The sequence below is a fragment of the Crocuta crocuta genome, unplaced genomic scaffold, assembly GCF_008692635.1.
Source record: "Crocuta crocuta isolate KB4526 unplaced genomic scaffold, BGI_CrCroc_1.0 scaffold29, whole genome shotgun sequence".
Classification (NCBI taxonomy): domain Eukaryota; kingdom Metazoa; phylum Chordata; class Mammalia; order Carnivora; family Hyaenidae; genus Crocuta; species Crocuta crocuta.
In genome coordinates this window covers 2,773,062-2,792,065 of record NW_027533280.1, presented here as the reverse complement: position 1 = coordinate 2,792,065, position 19,004 = coordinate 2,773,062, and the positions used below count along the sequence as shown (strand labels likewise).

Below are 19,004 nucleotides of genomic sequence, written 5' to 3'. Positions count from 1 at the left end.
CCTCTCTCTCTCTCTCTCTCTCTCTCTCTCTCTCAGAAATAAATAAAACATTAAAAAAAATTAAAAAAAATAAATAAATAAAAAATAAAAAATAAATAAATAAATAAAAATATGTTTTTAAAGTCAAGATAAACTAGGGACACCTGGGTGGATCAGTCAGTTAAGCATCCAATTTCGGCTCAGGTCATGATCTCACGGTTCATGGGTTCAAGCCCCGTGTCGGGCTCTGTGCTGACAGCTAACTCAGAGCCTGGAGCCTGCTTCAGATTCTGTATCTCCCTCTCTCTCTGACCCTCTCCTGCTCATGCTGTCTCTCTCTCAGAAATAAATAAAACATTAAAAAAAAATTTTAATAAAAAAGTCAAGATAAACTAGTGCAATTTAAAGTGTATTTCTTTAAAAAAATAATTTCTTTATGAATAAAAAAACAATTTCTTTATGAATAGCACAGAGTTAAATAGAAACAATATAAAGAATTCATTGTATCAGGGGCAGGTGCCTAGGTGGCTGAGCCGGTTAAGCATCCGTCTCTTGACCTCCACTCAGGTCATAATCTCTCAATTTGTGAGCTCAAGCCCCACATCGGGCTCTGCACTGACAGCACGGAACCAGCTTGGGATTTTGTCTCCCCTTCTCTCTGCCCCTCCCCAACTTGTACACACACTCACATGCTCTCTTTTTCTCTCTCAAAAACAATAAACTTTAAAAATTAATAATAATAATAATAATAATTCAGCGGTTCAAATACATACTGAGTGTTTACCATGCCAGGCTGGGGAGCAGAAAATGTGAGACACGAACAGTAAGTAAATCACAACATATACAAAGTAGGTTAGAAGGCAGTAAACACCCTAATGGTTAAGATTGAAAAATCGGGTAAAAGGAAATATGTAGTGTGTGTGGAGGGGTGCCCAGGGTTGGCTTGCTGCAAGGTAACAAAATAAAGTTAGTCATTTTAGCCATGTATGAGGAAGATCCCCTGTATAAGGGGTGAAGAGAACATTTCAAATGTAGGAAGCAGCAAAGCAAAGCCCTAAAATGAGAACCTACCTGGCACATTTAAGCACACAGCCTCTCTGCTGAAGCAGAGAAAGGGAGCAGCAGAAAATGAGGTCAAACAGAACAAGGTTAGATCTTGTTGAGCTTATGGGCGCCTAGACGACTCTGGCTGTTACTCGGAGGGAAAGAGCATAGAAGGGTTTTGAGCAAAGGAGTCACATGACCTGACCCATCTTTAAAAAGGACTATTTAAGCTACCGTGTGGAGAACAAATGGAAGGGTGCAAGGGTGAGGGCATGGATGCTGAGCAGGAAGTTGCAGGAACCCAGGTGACAGGTGATGGGGGTCTATTAGGGTGACAGCATGACAGTGGCTGAATTCTGGCAATTTTCATCAGGCAAAGCTAATTTTTCCTGACAAACTGGATGATGTGGGATTGTGTGGGGGCGAGGGGGGGAAGAGATCAGTATGTTAAGTCATTAAAATTAGAATAAGCTTACCATGGAGAGTAAAGAATGACTCACAAAGGGTTTGAATGTCTTAATTCATTTTGGAGCATCTGAAAAATGCTGAGATGGCTTTTGCCATTGTTTGAAACAACTGCAAAAGTATTTTTTTCATCTATCTTTACAGAATGTGACACAAATCGAAGTTATAGTTAGCAGGGGCCCAACACAACAGAACACGTTCACAGAAAGCACGCTAATACACTGATAGAATTAGCATCCTGTGAGAAATGCAGACAAGTTGTTATTTAAAAAAAAACAAATAACAAGTCTCATACCTGTTCCTGAATCAGACATCCAAGGATTTGGACTCTCATCTGGTTTATTGAGGTAAAAAGCATGAGGATGCTTGGCAGCAGTGAAATTAGACTGCAATGCAAGAAAGAAAACTATCAGTTGACAGCTAAAAATCATTAGGCACAAACTACTGACCCAAGGAAAGAGAGCCAGGTATCAAACTAAGGGACAGCCACAGCCTCAGAGGGCTGAGGAAGAACTAAGAAGGTCCTGTTTTCCCCTTGATAACAAGAATGCAAAATGATAGAAATTAACCGGGAAGGAGTTTCTTTTCCTGTGTGTTTATAAAAGTTTATTTTGGTTCTGTGCGGCTGGAAGAACACTGGGGGATGGTGTTACTTAATGAGTTCAGAATGAAAATGTATTTATGATATGCCATTACATCCAAAAAAATTCAAAGCACCTAGAATTAAAGTCATTTAGTATAAAAATTAACATAAAAGCTGTAACAATTCATTTTTATCACTAAAAGCACAATAGCTCAGGAGTGTCTGGGTGGCTCAGACGGTTAAGCATTCAACTTTGGCTCAGGTCAAGATCTCTTAGTTCATTGGTTCAAGCTCCACATCGGGCTCTGTGCTGACAGCTCAGAGCCTGGAGCCTGCTTTGGATTCTGTGTCTCCCTCTCTCTCTGCCCTTCCCGTTTATGCTTGCTCGCTCACTCTCTCTCAAGAATAAATAAACATTAAAAAAATTTTATTTAAAGTACAATAACTCAAACTCTGAGAAACACAAATCGATTACAAATATGAACTTCAAATAGTTGACTATGTCTTACATATAGACGACTGGTTACTAGTCCCAGAAAAGGCTTGAAATGCTGATCACCAATTCTAATAAAAATTCTGAGCTGACTGCTCCTCACAGTATCTCTGGCATGGCCACGAGAAATTCCTGTTTCTAAACAGAAACATCTGAAGACTTTATCACAATTTTTCTTTTTTTTTTATAGTTTATCGTCAAGTTGGTTTCCATAAAACACCCAGTCGTCATCCCCAAAAGTGGCCTCTTCCATGCCCATCATCCCCTTCCCCTCTCCCCCACCCCATCAGCCCTCAGTTTGTTCTCAGCATTCAAGAGTCTCTCAGGGTTCACCATTTATCAGAATTTTTCTTATCAGTTCCACCATCATCAAACATTTAATTCTTGGTAAAAAGTATGTAAGTTGCATTTGCTTATAGACACCTGCAGACCCACAGCACAAGTAAAAGTTGTGTGGTACCAGCACTCTGCAAACACAAGAAGGTTTTCAACTCAGCCTCCTAAGGCATCACTCAGTCTCTTGTTCATCAAATGAGAAATTCCTAGGTCATCTTTTGTTTTGTTTTTTAATGCTTATTTATATTTGAGAGAGCGCAGGGAAGGGGCAGAGAGATGGGGACATGGGACCCCAAGTGGGCAACACCCTGACAGCAGCGAGCTCGATGTGGGGCTCAAGCTCACAAACTGTGAGATCATGACCTGAGCCAAAGTTGGACATTTAGCCAACTGAGCCACCCAGGCGCCACCCCCCCCCATTTAAACCTCAAATCGCGGGGGCACCTGGGTGGCTCAGTTGGCTAAATGTCCAACTTTGGCTCAGGTAATGATCTCACAGTTCACAAGTTCAAGCCCTGGTTCAGGCTCCGTGCTGACAGCTGAGAGCCTGAGCCTGCTTCAGATCCTGTGTCTTCCCCTCTCTCTCTCTGCCCCTTCCTCGTGCTCTCTCTCTCTCTCTCTCTCCAAAATAAAAACATTAAAAAAAAAAAACCCTCAAGTATCAAACAAACTTGTTTCCCCTAATGCTTTAATACCAAAAATTTGGATTTGGATTCTGTCTCCCTCTCTCTGCCCCCCTCTCTCTGCCCCTCCTCCACCCACACTCTGCCTCTCTCTTGCTCTCTCAAAAATAAACATTTAAAAAACTAAAACAAAAAAGGAAAAATACAACTTGTTCAGGAGATGATTAAAGAAAAGGAAAAGCTCAAGGGACCATGTCTTCCCTGCTGACTTCAGCAGCATAGCCCCCGACCTGGCAGACTCACCCTCAAAGCCATTTCCCAGGGGATCATCTGCCGAGTGGACTCAAGGAGGAAAATGAGGCGAGGCCAGGGGTTCCCAAGCTTTGCAGCACACAGAACCACCAGAGAAGCTTCTGCACTTCCCACTACACAAGTCACAGCCAGGCCACACATGGCAGAGCACCTGGGCTGTCCACCAGGCAGGAGCGGATTTTTTTTTAAGTACCTCAGGTGACTCTCACATGTGGCCAATCTGGGGACAACCCACTGGGCCACAGAAAACAAGCAGAGAGATAGCCACAAAACACAGTAAGAAAACTACTGAATCCACCAAGGTATATACCAAAGACCCCAAGTTTATCACAGGTGAAAAAGTCTCCACAAGACAGAGTCTGTTTTGTTTTTTGCTAGCCTCCCCAAGACTGAGTTTTAGTTCATGTAAAAAGAGAAGAGAAACTAGCGTATATGAAAACGCGTTCTTTTTCTGCCAACCTATTCCAACGGAAAAAGCAACTTTCACCCCGTCTCTAAATAACCTTACGCGTCACACAAAACAAGGACATGCCATCCCAATGGCACGTGGTGCAGTTGGTACTACAGGGCAAATATAGGGGAGGCCGGCCGCCCCTGGGGCTTATGCACCCTCACTTCCCTCCTGAGCACAAATCTGCATAGGTTCCGAACGGTGATCTGAGAAGCCTAAGTATCACAGGCTGAAGAAAACTTACGGAAAGAAAATAGTGCTTTATAAAGGTTGAGGGACCGTCTTCTTAGGATTCTATTTAATCTTTTTCACAGGATAATGGAAAGACCATGTTTACAGCGATCAAGACCAGGGGCGCCTGGGTGTTTACAGTCCGTTAAGCATCTGACTCTTAATTTTGTTAATTTTGCCTCAGGTCATGATCTCACAGTTCATAAGTTCAAGCCCTGCGTCCAGCTCTATGCTCAGCTCAGCACAGAGAATGCTTGGGACTCTCTCTCTGTCTCTCTCAACTCCCCTCCCCTGCCCAAGCATGAACTCTCTCTCTCTCTCAAAAAAAATAAACATTTTTAAAAAGTGGCTAATTTCTAACGGTATCAAGTTTGCAGAGAAATGTAATTTTGCGATCTCAATTCAATATCATAGAATAAACATTACTCTATATGATAATTTAAGCCAAAAGGACTTCAAAGATGTCTAAAACCTACTCGATATCTACACCTCTTTAATGAGACCAGCTGCTAGATTAGCACAAGGGCCACACAGAATTCAAACATTTAATCTCTTACGATTTAGATTATAAATTCAGTACTACTTCTTACAACTTAATAGTAATATAAGCTATTTGAGAGGGTTGTTTTTTTTTAATTTTAATGTTTATTTATTTTTGAAAGAGAGAGAGAGAGAGAGAGACAGAGTGTAAGTGGGGGGAGAATAGAGAGAGACGGAGACACAGAATCTGAAGCAGGCTCCAGGCTCTGAGCTGTCAGCACAGAGCCCGATGTGCAGCTAGAACTCACAAACCATGAGATCATGACCTGAGCCAAAGTCGGATGCTCAACTGACCAAGACACCCAGGCAGCCTATTTGAGAGTTTAAAAAAAAAAAAAAGTTAAATGGATTATTCTCTGGCTAAGTATAAACAGTTAAAGTACAAAGAGAATTAAGACATTTACAAAATGGTTGTCATTTTCTATAGTACTTTATATCATTAGTTTTGATTTCCAGACTTCTAAAGAACCGAGAGCAAATCATTGTTTCCAATCTTCCGGGACACCCAGAGGAAGACAGGTCAATGGAACAAATTAATAATACAAAAGAAAGGGCAAAAACTTATGCTGACGAGCATGTAGTAAACTCCACATAATTATCAGTAGCTGAAGCCAGAATAAAGTGACTCATCACCTACCTTCTCACCTGGTGACTTCTTGGCTTGCTCATTTCCTCGCATAGGTTTTGAACACCCCTCTTCGGTAACTGTTCTCTTTGGTTGATTCTGCTTCAGCTTTTGTGCCCATGATGTTACAGACTTACTACTTAGAAAGAGAAAACAAAATTATTTTCTTTAGATGCTGTCCTTCACACATAAAACTAAACACTAATAAATACTGTGTCCATGGGAAATGCTTTGAGTTCTTTTTCTAACTGCAGAGAAAGGATGGATTTTTATCCATTCACCTACATTTCTTTTTACAATTTTTTTTAAAAAATATTTTTATTTATTTCTAGGAGAGAGAGAGACAGCGTGAGCAGGGGAGGGTCTGAGAGAGAGGGAGATACAGACTCCGAAATAGGCTCTAGGCTCTGAGCTGGCAGTCAGCACAGAGCCCGACGCAGGGCTCGAACCCACGAACCGCGAGATCATGACCTAAGCGAAAGTCGGACGCTTAACCGACTAAGCCACCCAGGCGCCCCTCTTTTTACAATTTCTTATTACCAAAGGCAAAGTGAACAAAAAGACTAATGGTGATTAATAAAGGATTTAACCTATAGGCATGGAAGAGAACAAAACCCACAGTAGTGGCCCGTTCACATACTCAGTGTATCTCTACAGCAAAAGCTCATTTGTTTACAAGGACTAGTGACTATACTTACAGGTCTGTTTACAAGGACTAGTGACTATACTTACAGGTCTGTTTACAAGGACTAGTGACTATACTTACAGGTCTGTTTACAAGGACTAGTGACTATACTTACAGGTCTGTTTACAAGGACTAGTGACGATACTTATAGCTACACAAGATCTGTGTTGCTATAGCTAAATACTTATTTTAGAGAACAGATTTTAGAGATATAAAACTCAACATTAAGGGTAAATGACAAAATTTTAAATGACTGTTTGCTTTACGAACATTCATCCACACTTGTCATTAAAGTTAGAAAATTTCCTTCTATATAAAAAGCATAAAATTGAGTATGGTTGTGAATAATTTTTGGTTGCAAATTACATGCACATGTATACATTTATACTCTAAAAGGAGCTTGATTTACTAGATTTCTAAATGTAATAAACAAGAAAACCTCCCTACAAATGATGGAGAAATTCTACTTACCTATTTGTTTTCCCACTGTAAACTTCTGAAATCTTATTTTCACCAAGAAAATTGTGTTCAAATCCACCAGGAAAAATGGAAATATCTTCTTTTAAAGATGCACAAAACTCTTCAGTGGTATGTATATGAAAACTCTTGTTTTTTACACCATCTGCAACGGACTCCGTCTGTGCCAAAGGGGCTACAAACTGTCCCTCAGAAACCTCTGCGTGCTCCATGAACTCCTGAGGGTCCTTAGATTTGTAGGCGTTTAATTCAGAGACACAAAAGGTCCCATACCCGCTGCTCACTGAGCTACTGTCCACATTGCAGTCTGGTTGTGATGCGGACATTTCCTGCTGCATTTCAGGTTCTTCAGACTTAGGATAACTGGTAATAGGTTCATTTCTCTCACTGTTTTCAGAAAAAAAACCCATTTGACTTCCTGAAGGTAACTGTTTGCTCAAAGAACTATCATAGGAAGCCCAGGAAGCATTACTGGTCTGTAACTTGACTAAATTTTTTATCTCCTCCTGTATACGCTGAAAACAAAGTTAGAGATTTGGTAAGTATGCTGAACATTACATTTTTTATAAATACTATGAAAATATTGCTTTAACATTACGAGCTATTACTCTAAAGAGAATATGTTTTTAGTTCATAAACAAAACTGATATAAAGTATTAACCGATTCTTCTTGCAAATCTTACAGTGTAAAAAAAGGATCAATACAACAACTTACTTGAATTTGGTTGTGGAACTGCTCCTGCTGGGCAACTATCTGTTCTTGGCATTGTTTTTCCACCAAATTGAATAGTTGTAACCACCTGGTCTATTAAGTTATAAAATATTTTAGTTAAAAATAATTTTTAGTGTAATATTTCACAGAAAAATTCCTCCAGGGGAAAAGGACCTTTTTGAAATGTATTTTTAAATGTAAAATTTATAAGCTGTATTAAGTAGTTATAAAACTGTATTTAATGCAAAAATACAGGGGCACAGGCTTGGTCACCCCTTTCTGATGTAACGTGTAGTTTGGGTAAATTTGAAGGTCTGGGTAAATCTTATTTTTTAAATGGCATTTCAATTTGATGTCATCTGCTACGATTTCTGTTCACCGAGAACTGGCAGTCATAGGCTGTATTTGCCTTAAGTTATCTTCCTTTCCTCCTAACAACTAGGGATTTTCTTAAACAATGACTTGTACCTAGGAAAAAGAATCCTACGTCTTAAAACAAGAGATAGTTTGATATTATGGGAATTAAATTCCCATGACCCCTAATTTACTTGGAATTTAAGTTAAAAAAAAAAACAAAAAACTTTTTCAAGTCAGATGCTAAAGTGTTTTACAGCACCAGAGCTGAAAAAGGAATGAAAAGAATTGCTCTGAAAACCCATGGAACTGGCCTAGGACTCCCTTCAGACACTCTAAGGTCCTGATCCATCCTGACTCAGAAGTATAGTTAGTACTCTTATAACCAGACTACAAAACAAGTCAGAAAAGGGTCAGGGAGATCTCTGGAGGCTAAATTCAGTCTCAAGGCTGGTTTACTCTCAGTAATAGACTCTATGCAATAATATACAGTATCAGTAAGTAGCTACCATGAAAAGAGCTTCCCTGTTTAAAACCATTCAATATCTTTCCACTCCTGTACTCCTCACAGGCCCCTGAGTGATTGGGCCCATGCACACCTCCCAACTTCATCTCCTTGCTCTCTATTCTGCGCTCGATGCACACCAGCCTCACGGGCCTCCACCTTTTCCCTGAACATGCCAAAAAGGTTTTCCACCTTGAAAGCTTTGTCTTCACTGTACCCTCTACCCGGAAAGCTCTCTCCCCAGCTCTTATCATGACTTCTTCCCCTCACCCCCTGCAATTTCAGTTTAACGACCACCTTCTCAAAGACAGTTTTCCCAAAGCATCCTACAGTTGCTTTCTTTATAAATGTCATCTTGTTATTGCCTTCAGAGCATTTACCACAATGAAAGAGCACCTCACTTGTTCACTTGTTAACCTGTTTGCCTCCAGCACCTAGGACACAATACCAAGGAAAGAGTGTCTAAATGAGGGTATAAAAATGTGAATTTCAGGGACACCTGGCTGGCTCAGGTGGAGGAGCATGCAACTCTTGATTGGGGGAGGGGGGGTGGTCATGATTTTGAGCCTCACGTTAGGAGTAGTTTACTAAAAATAAATAAATAAATAAAAGTGAAGTTCAAGATGAATTTTTCATGGTATTACAGGCTACCTAATTCAGAGACCCTTCAGATTAATGCTGAAAACCAGTTCTATATTTATAACAGAGCAGAATTAAGTTGAAGACTATATAACAGTATTAAAACAAAAGGAAGTAAAAACCTCAAGATTGAAATAAAACAGTGCTGGGGTAGGGGCGCCTGGGTGGCTTAGTCGGTTAAACGTCCAACTTTCGCTTAGGTCATGATCTCGCGGTTCGTGGGTTCGAGCCCCGCGTTGGGCTCTGTGCTGACTGCCAGCTCAGAGCCTGGAGCCTGTTTCAGTCTGTGACTCCCTCTCTCTCTGACCCTCCCCTGCTCGCTCGCTCTCTCTCTCTCCTAGAAATAAATAAAAAAATTAAAAAACAAAACAAAACAAAACAGTGCTGGGGTGCCTGACAGGCTCAGTTGATTAAACATCCAACTTCAGCTCAGGTTATGATCTCACGGTCCGAAGAGTTCGAGCCCCACATCCGGCTCTGTGCTGACAGCTAAGAGCCTGGAGCTGCTTTGGATTCTGTGTCTCCCTCTCTGTCTGCCCCTCCCCTGCTTGTGCTCTCTATCAAAAATAAATAAATAATTTTAAATGTTTTTAAAAACAAATTTAAAAAACAGTGCTGGGCCGCCTGAGTGGCTCAGTCGGTTAAGCATCCAGCTCTTGATTTTGGCTCAGGTCATGATCTCACAGTCATGAGATGGAGCCCTGAGTTAAGCCCCCTTGCTTAAGATTCTCCTTCTCGCTCCTCCTCTCCCTCTCTGTCCCTCCCCCACTCAAACGCTCTCTCTCTCTCTCAAAAAAAATTAAAATTAAAATTAAAAAAAAAGAACAGTGCTGATAGAAAGTATTAATTCTAAATCAGCTAACTTCAGGATAAGGTAGGCTACATCAAATTCAGTTCCTTATCTTCTCAACTTATCTATAATATGAAGTACCTTGATCAAAACAAAAAGTAAATCAGGCAGCAGTTTTCTTATTAAGTTATACTAACTTAAGCACTAACTTAGGGGATATTTTAACCTGACAAAGTTACTAGTTACAAAAAACTAAATTACAATAATGACAGAATTACATAACAAAACAAAACAAAAATGGTCTCATATTATGTGACACACAATGTTAACCACATCCTTATTATCATTTTCTTACTTAGGATACACATGAATAGAGCTTGCTCAGGATATAAACTGGTAGAGAAGATTTTGTTCTCCCTAATCAGATTTTAATTTTCAATAAGCATATTTAAGAACATTATAAATGTAGCCAATAACACTTTTTGCATAATTATTAAGAACTATTATTCATGTCTAACCAACATTATTTATACGATCTGCATTGTACATACTGTTGGAGGACTCGGGCATCTAATTAAAGCTTTCCCCTGAACAGTTTTTGATGCTATTAGCCTGAATGGGGTTTCTGTAGGATGGCCTGGTAAACATTCCATTGCCTTTGACATCCTAGGCCTGACTCCCTGCTCTCCACTAACAACCTGTGTGGTCCTCAACAAGTATACTTCATTAATGCTCCTTACTAATTTATAAAATGGGGGGGGGGTTGTATAAAAATCAGAAGAGTAACACTATTAGGAGGCTGGGAAGATAAATTTTAAATTCCAGGGGTGCCTGGGGGGCTCTGCTGGTTGGAACATCTAACTTTGGCTCAGGTCATGATCTCGCGGTTTGTGGGTTCGAGCCCCACATCAGGCTCTGTGCTGACAGAGAGCCTGGAGCCTGCTTGGGATTCTGTGTCTCCCTCTCTCTGCCCCTCACCTGCTCATACTCGCTCTGTCTCTCTCACTCAAAAATAAACATTTAAAAATTTTTTAAAAAATTTTTAAAAATTCCAATATGATGCATGTGAAGCAGTGATCTCAAGGGGGGGAACTAGATTTTGAAAATCTGTGAGGTCGCGGTTGTCACAAAGCTAGAAGGCACTACCAGCACTTCCCCAGTCAAGGAATACAAATCACAGGACGGTCCCCGACAATGAAAAACTGTCCTGTGTCCATTTCGTATTATAAAAATAACATATATTTTGCACAGCTTTCAAATCACCAAATTGTCTAGGAATCCAACTACAAAGACGTTACATTTATTTCAGAACTTGATCAGAAATTGGTCACCATTTCAGAAAACCATGTCACCAAACGCAGTGCTGGATTGTCGACACAGAAGAGCTGTATCGGTCCGTGTCTGTGGCTGCTGCCTTCACGGTGAGTGTACATGTAAACACCAGACTGTGCTTCACTAGGTCTCGTAATGTGGACGTGCCTGAGCACTTATATGCTGAAATACCTGTTACCATGCTAGAAGTAACTTTTATTTCTCCTTCATATCACAGTTAAGAGGATGACTGTTTTTAAAGTGGGTACAGGCATGGGGCGCCTGGGTGGCTTAGTCGGTTAAGCGTCCGACTTTCGCTTGGGTCATGATCTCGCTGTTCGTGGGTGTAAGCCCCGCGTCGGGCTCTGTGCTGACTGCCAGCTCGGAGCCTGGAGCCTGTTTCAGAGTCTGTCACTCCCTCTCTCTCTCTGACCCTCCCCTGCTCACGCTGTCTCTCTCTCTCCTCTCCTAGAAATAAATAAAACATTAAAAAAATAATAAAAAATTTTTAAAAAAATTTAAAAAAATAATAAAAATAATAAAGTGGGTACAGGCAGAATATATCTGTGAACTTCATTTCAGGACAATAGAAGTTGATGTTATTTTAAAAATTGTAAAATTTATTTGTAAATTAGTAATTTAATGGTAAAATTACAAAATGAGGGCTTTGGGTCTAATAAGGTTGAGTGCCACTGACAAAAAATAAGTGTCTAGTATATTGCTTGGCAAATCGACACACAATAAGTGGTACACATAATAATAGCAATTATCATACAACCATTACTCTTAAATACGTAATCAGTAGCACTAAAGAGTTAATATTTAAACTCTAAAATAATAAGCTAAGGCAAATTAGCTGATACTGTGTTTTAAAATTTTACTGTCATAGAAATATTAGCAAATATCAAGTCTTTAAGAACATACTGAAGTATTTCTATGTAAATGTGTTAAAAAAATTTTTCCCATGAATCAAAATATATAACCTTCTCAAGTCTAAGCAGTGATAAACTTAAGAATTCCAGGAAAGATGGGGCGCCTGGGTGGCTCAGTCAGTTAAGTATCCGACTCTGGCTCAGGTCATGATCTCACGGTTTATGACTTCAAGTCCTGCATGGTACTCTCTGCTGCTAGTGCAGAGCCTGCGTCAGAGCCTCTGTCCTTCTCTCTCTCTCTCCTCTCTCTGCCCCTCCCCAACTCTCTCTCTCAAAAATAAAATAACATAAAAAAAATTCCAGGAAAGAGGTTTTAAAAAGAAATTCTAAAGAAATCAGAACTCCAGAACCCTAAGCTCTTTGGCAATTTTATGTTTTAAGAACACAGATTAGTCCCTTCCAAGTGGTAGAAATCAGACAACTGTTACTATTCCAGAAGAAGGTGAAAACATGAAATTCAGAGGAAATCGTCAGGAATAAGACTTGCACAATCCTTTCCCCTCCCATTCTTCCTACAATGCTACACATCAGAGGATTTTGTTTTCATATGCCATAAAACACACTAATAAATTGGAGAAATTTTACTGAAATGACCAGAAGGATACTTCATGTTCTGTCAAAGTAAGAAATATCTTAAGAAACTATTCACTGAATAATTACATGTCTACATTACAAAAATCAAGTAGTCAACTATTATTAAACATAATAAAAATAATATATTACTGGTGAGGAAGAAAGGGTATAAAGAAACTGGCTCAGTGTTAAGGTGTCAGTGGCTGGTTGGTATGCTGGGTTATAAAAACTTGTATCTTAGATTCACAAACAAATACTAATTCAAAGATGTTGATTTCAAAGTATTAAAAGCAACAATTTCTAGCTCAACATGAATTTGCCAGAAAAGCAATACCTTATTTTTTTTTAAAGCATGCTAATTCATATTCATAAGCTAATGAAGAAGTATATTAGGGGAAACATTTCACAAAAGATTCCATTTTTAATTGCATCATTTTATTAGTCTCTTGCATTATCACAGACTGATTATTATATGGAAAAAACATAAAAACTGTAAAAACTTAAAACTCAATTTTCTTAAAGTTTGCATTAATACTCAGTAATTCTTTTTTTTTTTTTTTTTTTAAAGTTTATTCATTTTTGAGAGAGAGAAAGAGGCAGAAGATCTGAAGCGGGCTCTGTGCTGAGACCAACATTGGACCTTAAACAACTGAGCCACCCAGGTGCCTCAATACTCAGCCGTTCTTATAACTTCAGTGATTATGGATAACGAATACAAATAATTACACTTAGGGGTGGCTGCTACTGAATTCTTACACCAGGTATTCATCTGTTCCATTTTACATTTTGACAATGACACAAATAATGGTTTTTAAAGTATGATAACGATTTAAAATAAAATTTGCTGTTCCCTAAATAAACAATTTAATAATAATAACGTTTTATACATTTCTATAAAGCATTACCAAATCTAGCCTTGGAAAAATCTAACTTGGGGGTTATTCTGTGAAACAAAACTTACATATTACGTATTTTTTTATCTGCTAAATTGTTATATCACAATTGAGCCTGTAGACCAAAGAAAGAACCACTGACCTGAAAAATCAATATAACTCAATGTATCACAACTAAATGGGATAAAACATTACTAAACAAAAGCCTTAATTTATACATAGAGCATTCAAATTGGTTCAAAGAGGATTTAGGTTTTTCAAAATGGTAACTAACACTTCTGTATGAGTTACTTAAAACTTTAGAATTAGTAATAGTATTAATAATCTTGGGCTTCTCCCTTCTCTGGACAAAGCTAATATTTTAGTTGACATTTAAAACATAAATTAATGTGTCTAATCACCAATATTTGTCCAAACATACTTTTGATCATCTTTTTCATATTTGTTCACTGCTGTTCCCTAATTACTACTTTTGACTGCTTTACTCTAGCAATAAGGATCATGCTCTTTAGAATATAAATCTCTAATAATTTAGAGTTTAGTAGAGGCACATGTACAATTATATTTTTTAAAATTCCGCAAATAAAGCAAAACTAGATACCTCACAGTTTTTCCAAAGTTCCGAATCAGTCTTTCCACTGTGTTGTAGCTCTTGCATTAAAGAGGTTAGGACTCCAACTGTACCTTGAATTACAGATGGTCTGGTCTTCCCTGAGAAAGAGGATACCCCATTTGTACTAAGGTGGGGACTACTTCTGTTGAAACATAAATAATTCAAATGGTTTTCTTCATTCTACCAAGTGTTGAATAATTCAGCAGTTCAAGTTTAGCAGAGCAGTACAAAACCACTGATATTTAATCCTTCTTAATGGCACCTCGTTTGTTGAAAATCTGATCACGTTTGTCCACAAAAAGAAAATAGGAGTAAAAAGACAACACTTATTTAAGAACCCAATAGAAAGACCCTCTCCAGAAGGGCGAGAATGCTCCAAAGTGCCCGCAGAAAATAAGTCTAGGCCATGCAGTAAATAAGAAAAGGGCCTGGCTTCTCCAATCCACCTTATCCCAGAGGGTTATTACACTCCACTGTGAAAACAGCCTTTTTATTGTGGTGGAGACTCTTTCTCACTGCCCAGAACTGCAGTCAAGTCTTGTTAATCAGATCCCCCTAATTTGGTGATAAACTGATGCTTATCTTTTTTGCACTATCTTTCAATAAAAGTTGTGCCAAGCAAATTAGCAGCAAATATTCAGACTTATTTAGCCTATTCATTGTGTAAAATAGCACTCATTCTTTCCAGGAGGACTGCTTTCCCAAACTTGAGAGGAAGTTATTTCAGATTTGCTTTATACAAACACAAAGCATAATTAAGAACAATAAAATCTGTTTAAATTCCAGTCTAAGAGGTCATTTTTCATTTATTGATAACCTACATTGTTTCATAAAGAGTTCCTTAAAAAAAGAAAAAGAAAAACAATACTAATTTTTTTTAAAACAATACTAATTAAAATAACAGAAAAACAGTAACAAGTAGGATCAGTGAAAGATTAATAAAAACCCAAGGGAAAGAACAACATACATGTTGTCCTTAACAGATTTACACAATTGTATCATAATCAAGTCTAAATTTGGCTGATTTAACTGCCAGCCACAATGAAAAGGGAGACAATTTCAGTTACATAATTTTCATTACAAGGGCATATTTAGGGGGCACCTGGCTGGCTCAGTTGGTGGGACACACAACTCTTGATCTCAGGTTGGTGAGTTCAGGCCCCACGTTGGGGGTAGAGATGTAAAAAATTGTTTTGATTAAATCTTTAATAAAGAAAAAAAAGGACACATTTAGGTTCCCCTAGGAAAATTATGTTCTAAAAGGGATTTCCTCAGGGGTGCCTGAGTGCTTAGTTGGTTAAGCGTCTGACTCTTGGTTTTGGCTCAGGACAAGATCTCAGAGTTTTTGAGTTCGAGCCCCACACTGGGCTTTGCACTGACAGTGTGAAGCCTACTTGGGATTGCTTTCTCTCTCTCAAAGATAATAAACAGAAAAAAAAAAATTAAAGGGATTTCTTCATAGGGGCCACCAAGTGATAGAGGAAACAAATTTTCAGTACATGGGTATAGATTACAAAGACACATATCTCTCCTGGACCATCTGCCACACTTTTCCACCTTTCCCCTTGCTTTCTCATTTTATATATTCTTGTAAGCTGCCTTATATTCCTCCTGAGGAGGGCAGAGAAGGAACAAACTTTTAAAAGAATTAATGAATTTATTACACACAATTTCATCAAGACCTACTGTGTTTGAAGATATCTGACCCTTTACCAGGAGGCCCCAGACTGGTGTTTTTTTGCTTCCTTGTACCTGCTTGGTATACAGCTGGTCTCCTCTCTAATGGACTCTACCCCTTTGCTGTTTTTAAGCTACCAGAAATTTAGAAATCAAATAATCCAAATTTGTCAGATTATGCACAAAATGAAAGTAAACAGGCTCTGATTAAAAACAAACCAAAGGGGCACCTGGGTGGCTCACATGGTTAAGTGTCCAAAATCTGATTCCGGCTCAGGTCATAATCTCACGGTTCATGGGTTCGAGATGTGCATCAGGCTCTGCGATGTTTGGAGCCTGCTTGGCCTGCTCTGTCCCCCCCGCCCCCAACTCTCTGCCCCTCATTCTCTCTCCCTTTCTCAAAAATAAATAAACTTTAAAGAAAAGTAAACATGGAATAGCTTAAAAAGAAAATGAGTAAGGATAGCATCTATTTTTGTCCACTCAGGGTCTGTTTTTTTGCTTACTTCCTAGTATTCAACTTTATTTTTTTTTCCTAGTATTCAACTTTAATTGTTACCTCCCAGATTGGTGAGGTAGTTCTGAAATATTAAACATTACTTGTATGTAAAAGCAGTATAAAGTCAACTAAAATTTAGAGACATGCTTGTAATCTATGAGGAATTTTTAAAAGTATATAGAGAACTGTAACTAAGAAAACAAGTTCTTTTTCACAGTGGTCCCCATGCAAAAGTATAGTATCTCTGGGAGAAACAAACAACAGGGAAAGACAAACTATTCTGGACTGAAACAACTATTCCTGAACAGCTCCTGCTCAGGGGTTGTTGTTATTTAAATGCAAACCAATGACTGTGATGCTATTTGGATCAACTGTGCAAATAAAATTATTTTGATTTGTTGTTACATTAAAAAAAAATCTATCCCATTCTTACCTATTACTATTTAAGTTCAGCCCAAAAGAATGGGGAGGATTTTTTATATGAGATTCTATAGAAGATGACGTTTTCCGTAAGGGTTTCACCAAATCAAAATCTTCCATAGTGTATAGAAATCGTTACACTCTCTTATTGGGAAACGTAGGCTCTTTCAATGTTTGAAGAAACTGAATCCGAGTCATCTTCAGATGCTTCATCGTCTACAGGCATTTTCAGTGGCTAACATTCAGAACTCGGAAGTATCCTAAGCTCCCAAGAGAGTCTGAAAATGAATGGAGGAAAAAATACTATAAAAAGCCACTAAATCTAGCAACTGTCTTTTCATTAATTTGGAACCTTGATCCTTTTATACAAATCGGCATTAAGAACAGCAACATTATTTATAACCGTTAAAATGCAGAAACAATCCAGTGGCCATCAACTGACGAATAAACTCAGGTTGTATATACATATAATGGAATATTTCTCAGCCATAAGAAGAAATTAAATACTGATACATACTACAATGCGGATAAACACTGAAATATTCTGCTCAAGTAAAGGAAGCTCAGTAAAAGATCACATAATGTCTGATTTCATTTATCTGAAAAATCTAGAATAGGCAAATCTCTTGAGACATAAAGTTGATTTACGGTTGCCAGAAGCTGGGGCATGGAGTGGCCAAAAATGGGTATGAACTGTCTTTTTAGGGTGATGAGAAGTTCCAGAATTATACAGTGGTGATGGTTATACAACCCATCTGTGAACATACTAAAAACCAATGAATTGTACACTTTAAAAGGATGCATTTTACAATATGTGAATCGTATTTCAAAAAATTACAATAAGGGTGATTTGGAAAAGTAGCATCATCTTTTCCAGGTAATATTTCAGAATTTTATGTGTTTAACTATCAAGGTTCTGGACACTATTCTATGTAACAATTGGAATAGTTACATGCCTTGTTCATTTAAAAGCTCCACCCAGTACCCATGTCTGCTGATTTACACAGGGGATAAACTGCAACTACTTAGTATTTAATTAGGTATTAAAAACAGCCAATTAAATGGTTAATAACACTTGTCTCTCCATCACCTGGAATGCATTTTGCACTACACAGCTTTTATTACTCCCTGCATTTACTACTTCTTAAAAATAAACTATTTGCCAGGTCAACTAAAAATAACTAATTGATGCAGGTTAACTGATGCTAAGCCTACAGAGACAAATCAGCTATGACAATTCAAACACCGTGCTTCCTACTTAGGGAAATCAAGTTTGTTTGTTTTTTTTAAGTGAAGGAGCAAGGAAAAAGAAAAACATTTATGCTGCTTATAAGATAAAAAGTTAAGGGAGTGTAAAAGAGGAAAATTACCTAGTATTCTGATTCCACTACGCTCCCACTTCTAGGGCCTGGTTTTACAAAGCACAACCCTAAAAAACATCAGTTCATAAGAACCATTTCCTTGGGGGAAGGTAGGTTTTGTGAGAGCCAAGGGTAACTGGACCTACCTAAATGGATTTCTCCCCAGTGGCTCAGCCCATCACCAGCCACAAACGGGGTATTGAAAAGGTCTGGGGCTGCACCTTCCACCTGGCAACGAAAATATCTGGATTCAAATCACCCCGGTCTTCTACCAGGAAAACACAAGGCTCTCCAGGGACTTGGGTCTGCGACCCCATCTATTATTTCGCCCGCTGAAGTAATCCGGATACAGGAGATGCAGATGGAAAACCACTCGAAACGCAAAGATGCTTCCCCGGTGGGGGAGGGAAGGAGGGGAATGGGAAATGAAGAGGGGGAAGGGGAACCCGACATAAATGCAAAATTGAAAGGAAAACAACTCGATGGACAACGAATATAAGCACAGAACCATTTTTTATATCTCCCAGTAACGAAATGTGATGCTCTTGGTCACCAAAACCCTTAGCATAAAAACGGTCGCCGGGGGGTGGGGGGGAAGGTATGGTACAGACTGGGGTCTGCTGAGACTCGAAAAGTTAACCAGGTGTTTCGCTTTGCTGGGAGTCCGAGGGGGTAAGGAAGACGGGGTTCCAGAGGTTTTGAGGCCAGATCGGACATCCTCGCCTTCACAGCCAGACCTCAATTGCTGGTGGGGTGACTCTCGGGTCAAAGTGGGACGGCGAGCAAGAACCAAATGCGGTCGCCTGAACTGTGGGCAGCCCGGAGGCGAGAGGAAGAGCCGCTGCTCCCAAAACTACAATCGCGATTCCCAAAGTAAACAA

At 38.9% G+C, this 19,004-nt stretch overlaps 1 protein-coding gene across 5 annotated transcripts in view; it reads right to left on the bottom strand.

Moving 5' to 3' along the window:
• The window catches only part of MPHOSPH9 (M-phase phosphoprotein 9), a 59,244-nt gene that overhangs the window by 39,721 nt on the left and 519 nt on the right, over window positions 1-19,004 (bottom strand). For 3 of the 5 annotated variants that reach the window (XM_077747923.1, XM_077747919.1, XM_077747921.1), the window contains exons 2-7: window positions 16,776-17,040; window positions 14,155-14,308; window positions 7,560-7,649; window positions 6,839-7,359; window positions 5,695-5,821; window positions 1,784-1,874 (exon numbers count right to left, since the gene is read on the bottom strand). In XM_077747923.1, coding sequence (XP_077604049.1) covers window positions 1,784-1,874; window positions 5,695-5,821; window positions 6,839-7,359; window positions 7,560-7,649; window positions 14,155-14,308; window positions 16,776-16,882 — 1,090 coding nt within the window. In that variant the 5' untranslated portion in view covers window positions 16,883-17,040. Of the gene's footprint in view, window positions 1-1,783; window positions 1,875-5,694; window positions 5,822-6,838; window positions 7,360-7,559; window positions 7,650-14,154; window positions 14,309-16,775; window positions 17,041-19,004 lie in introns of those variants that run through there. The other 2 variants (XM_077747920.1, XM_077747922.1) reach the window with 2 other exon arrangements.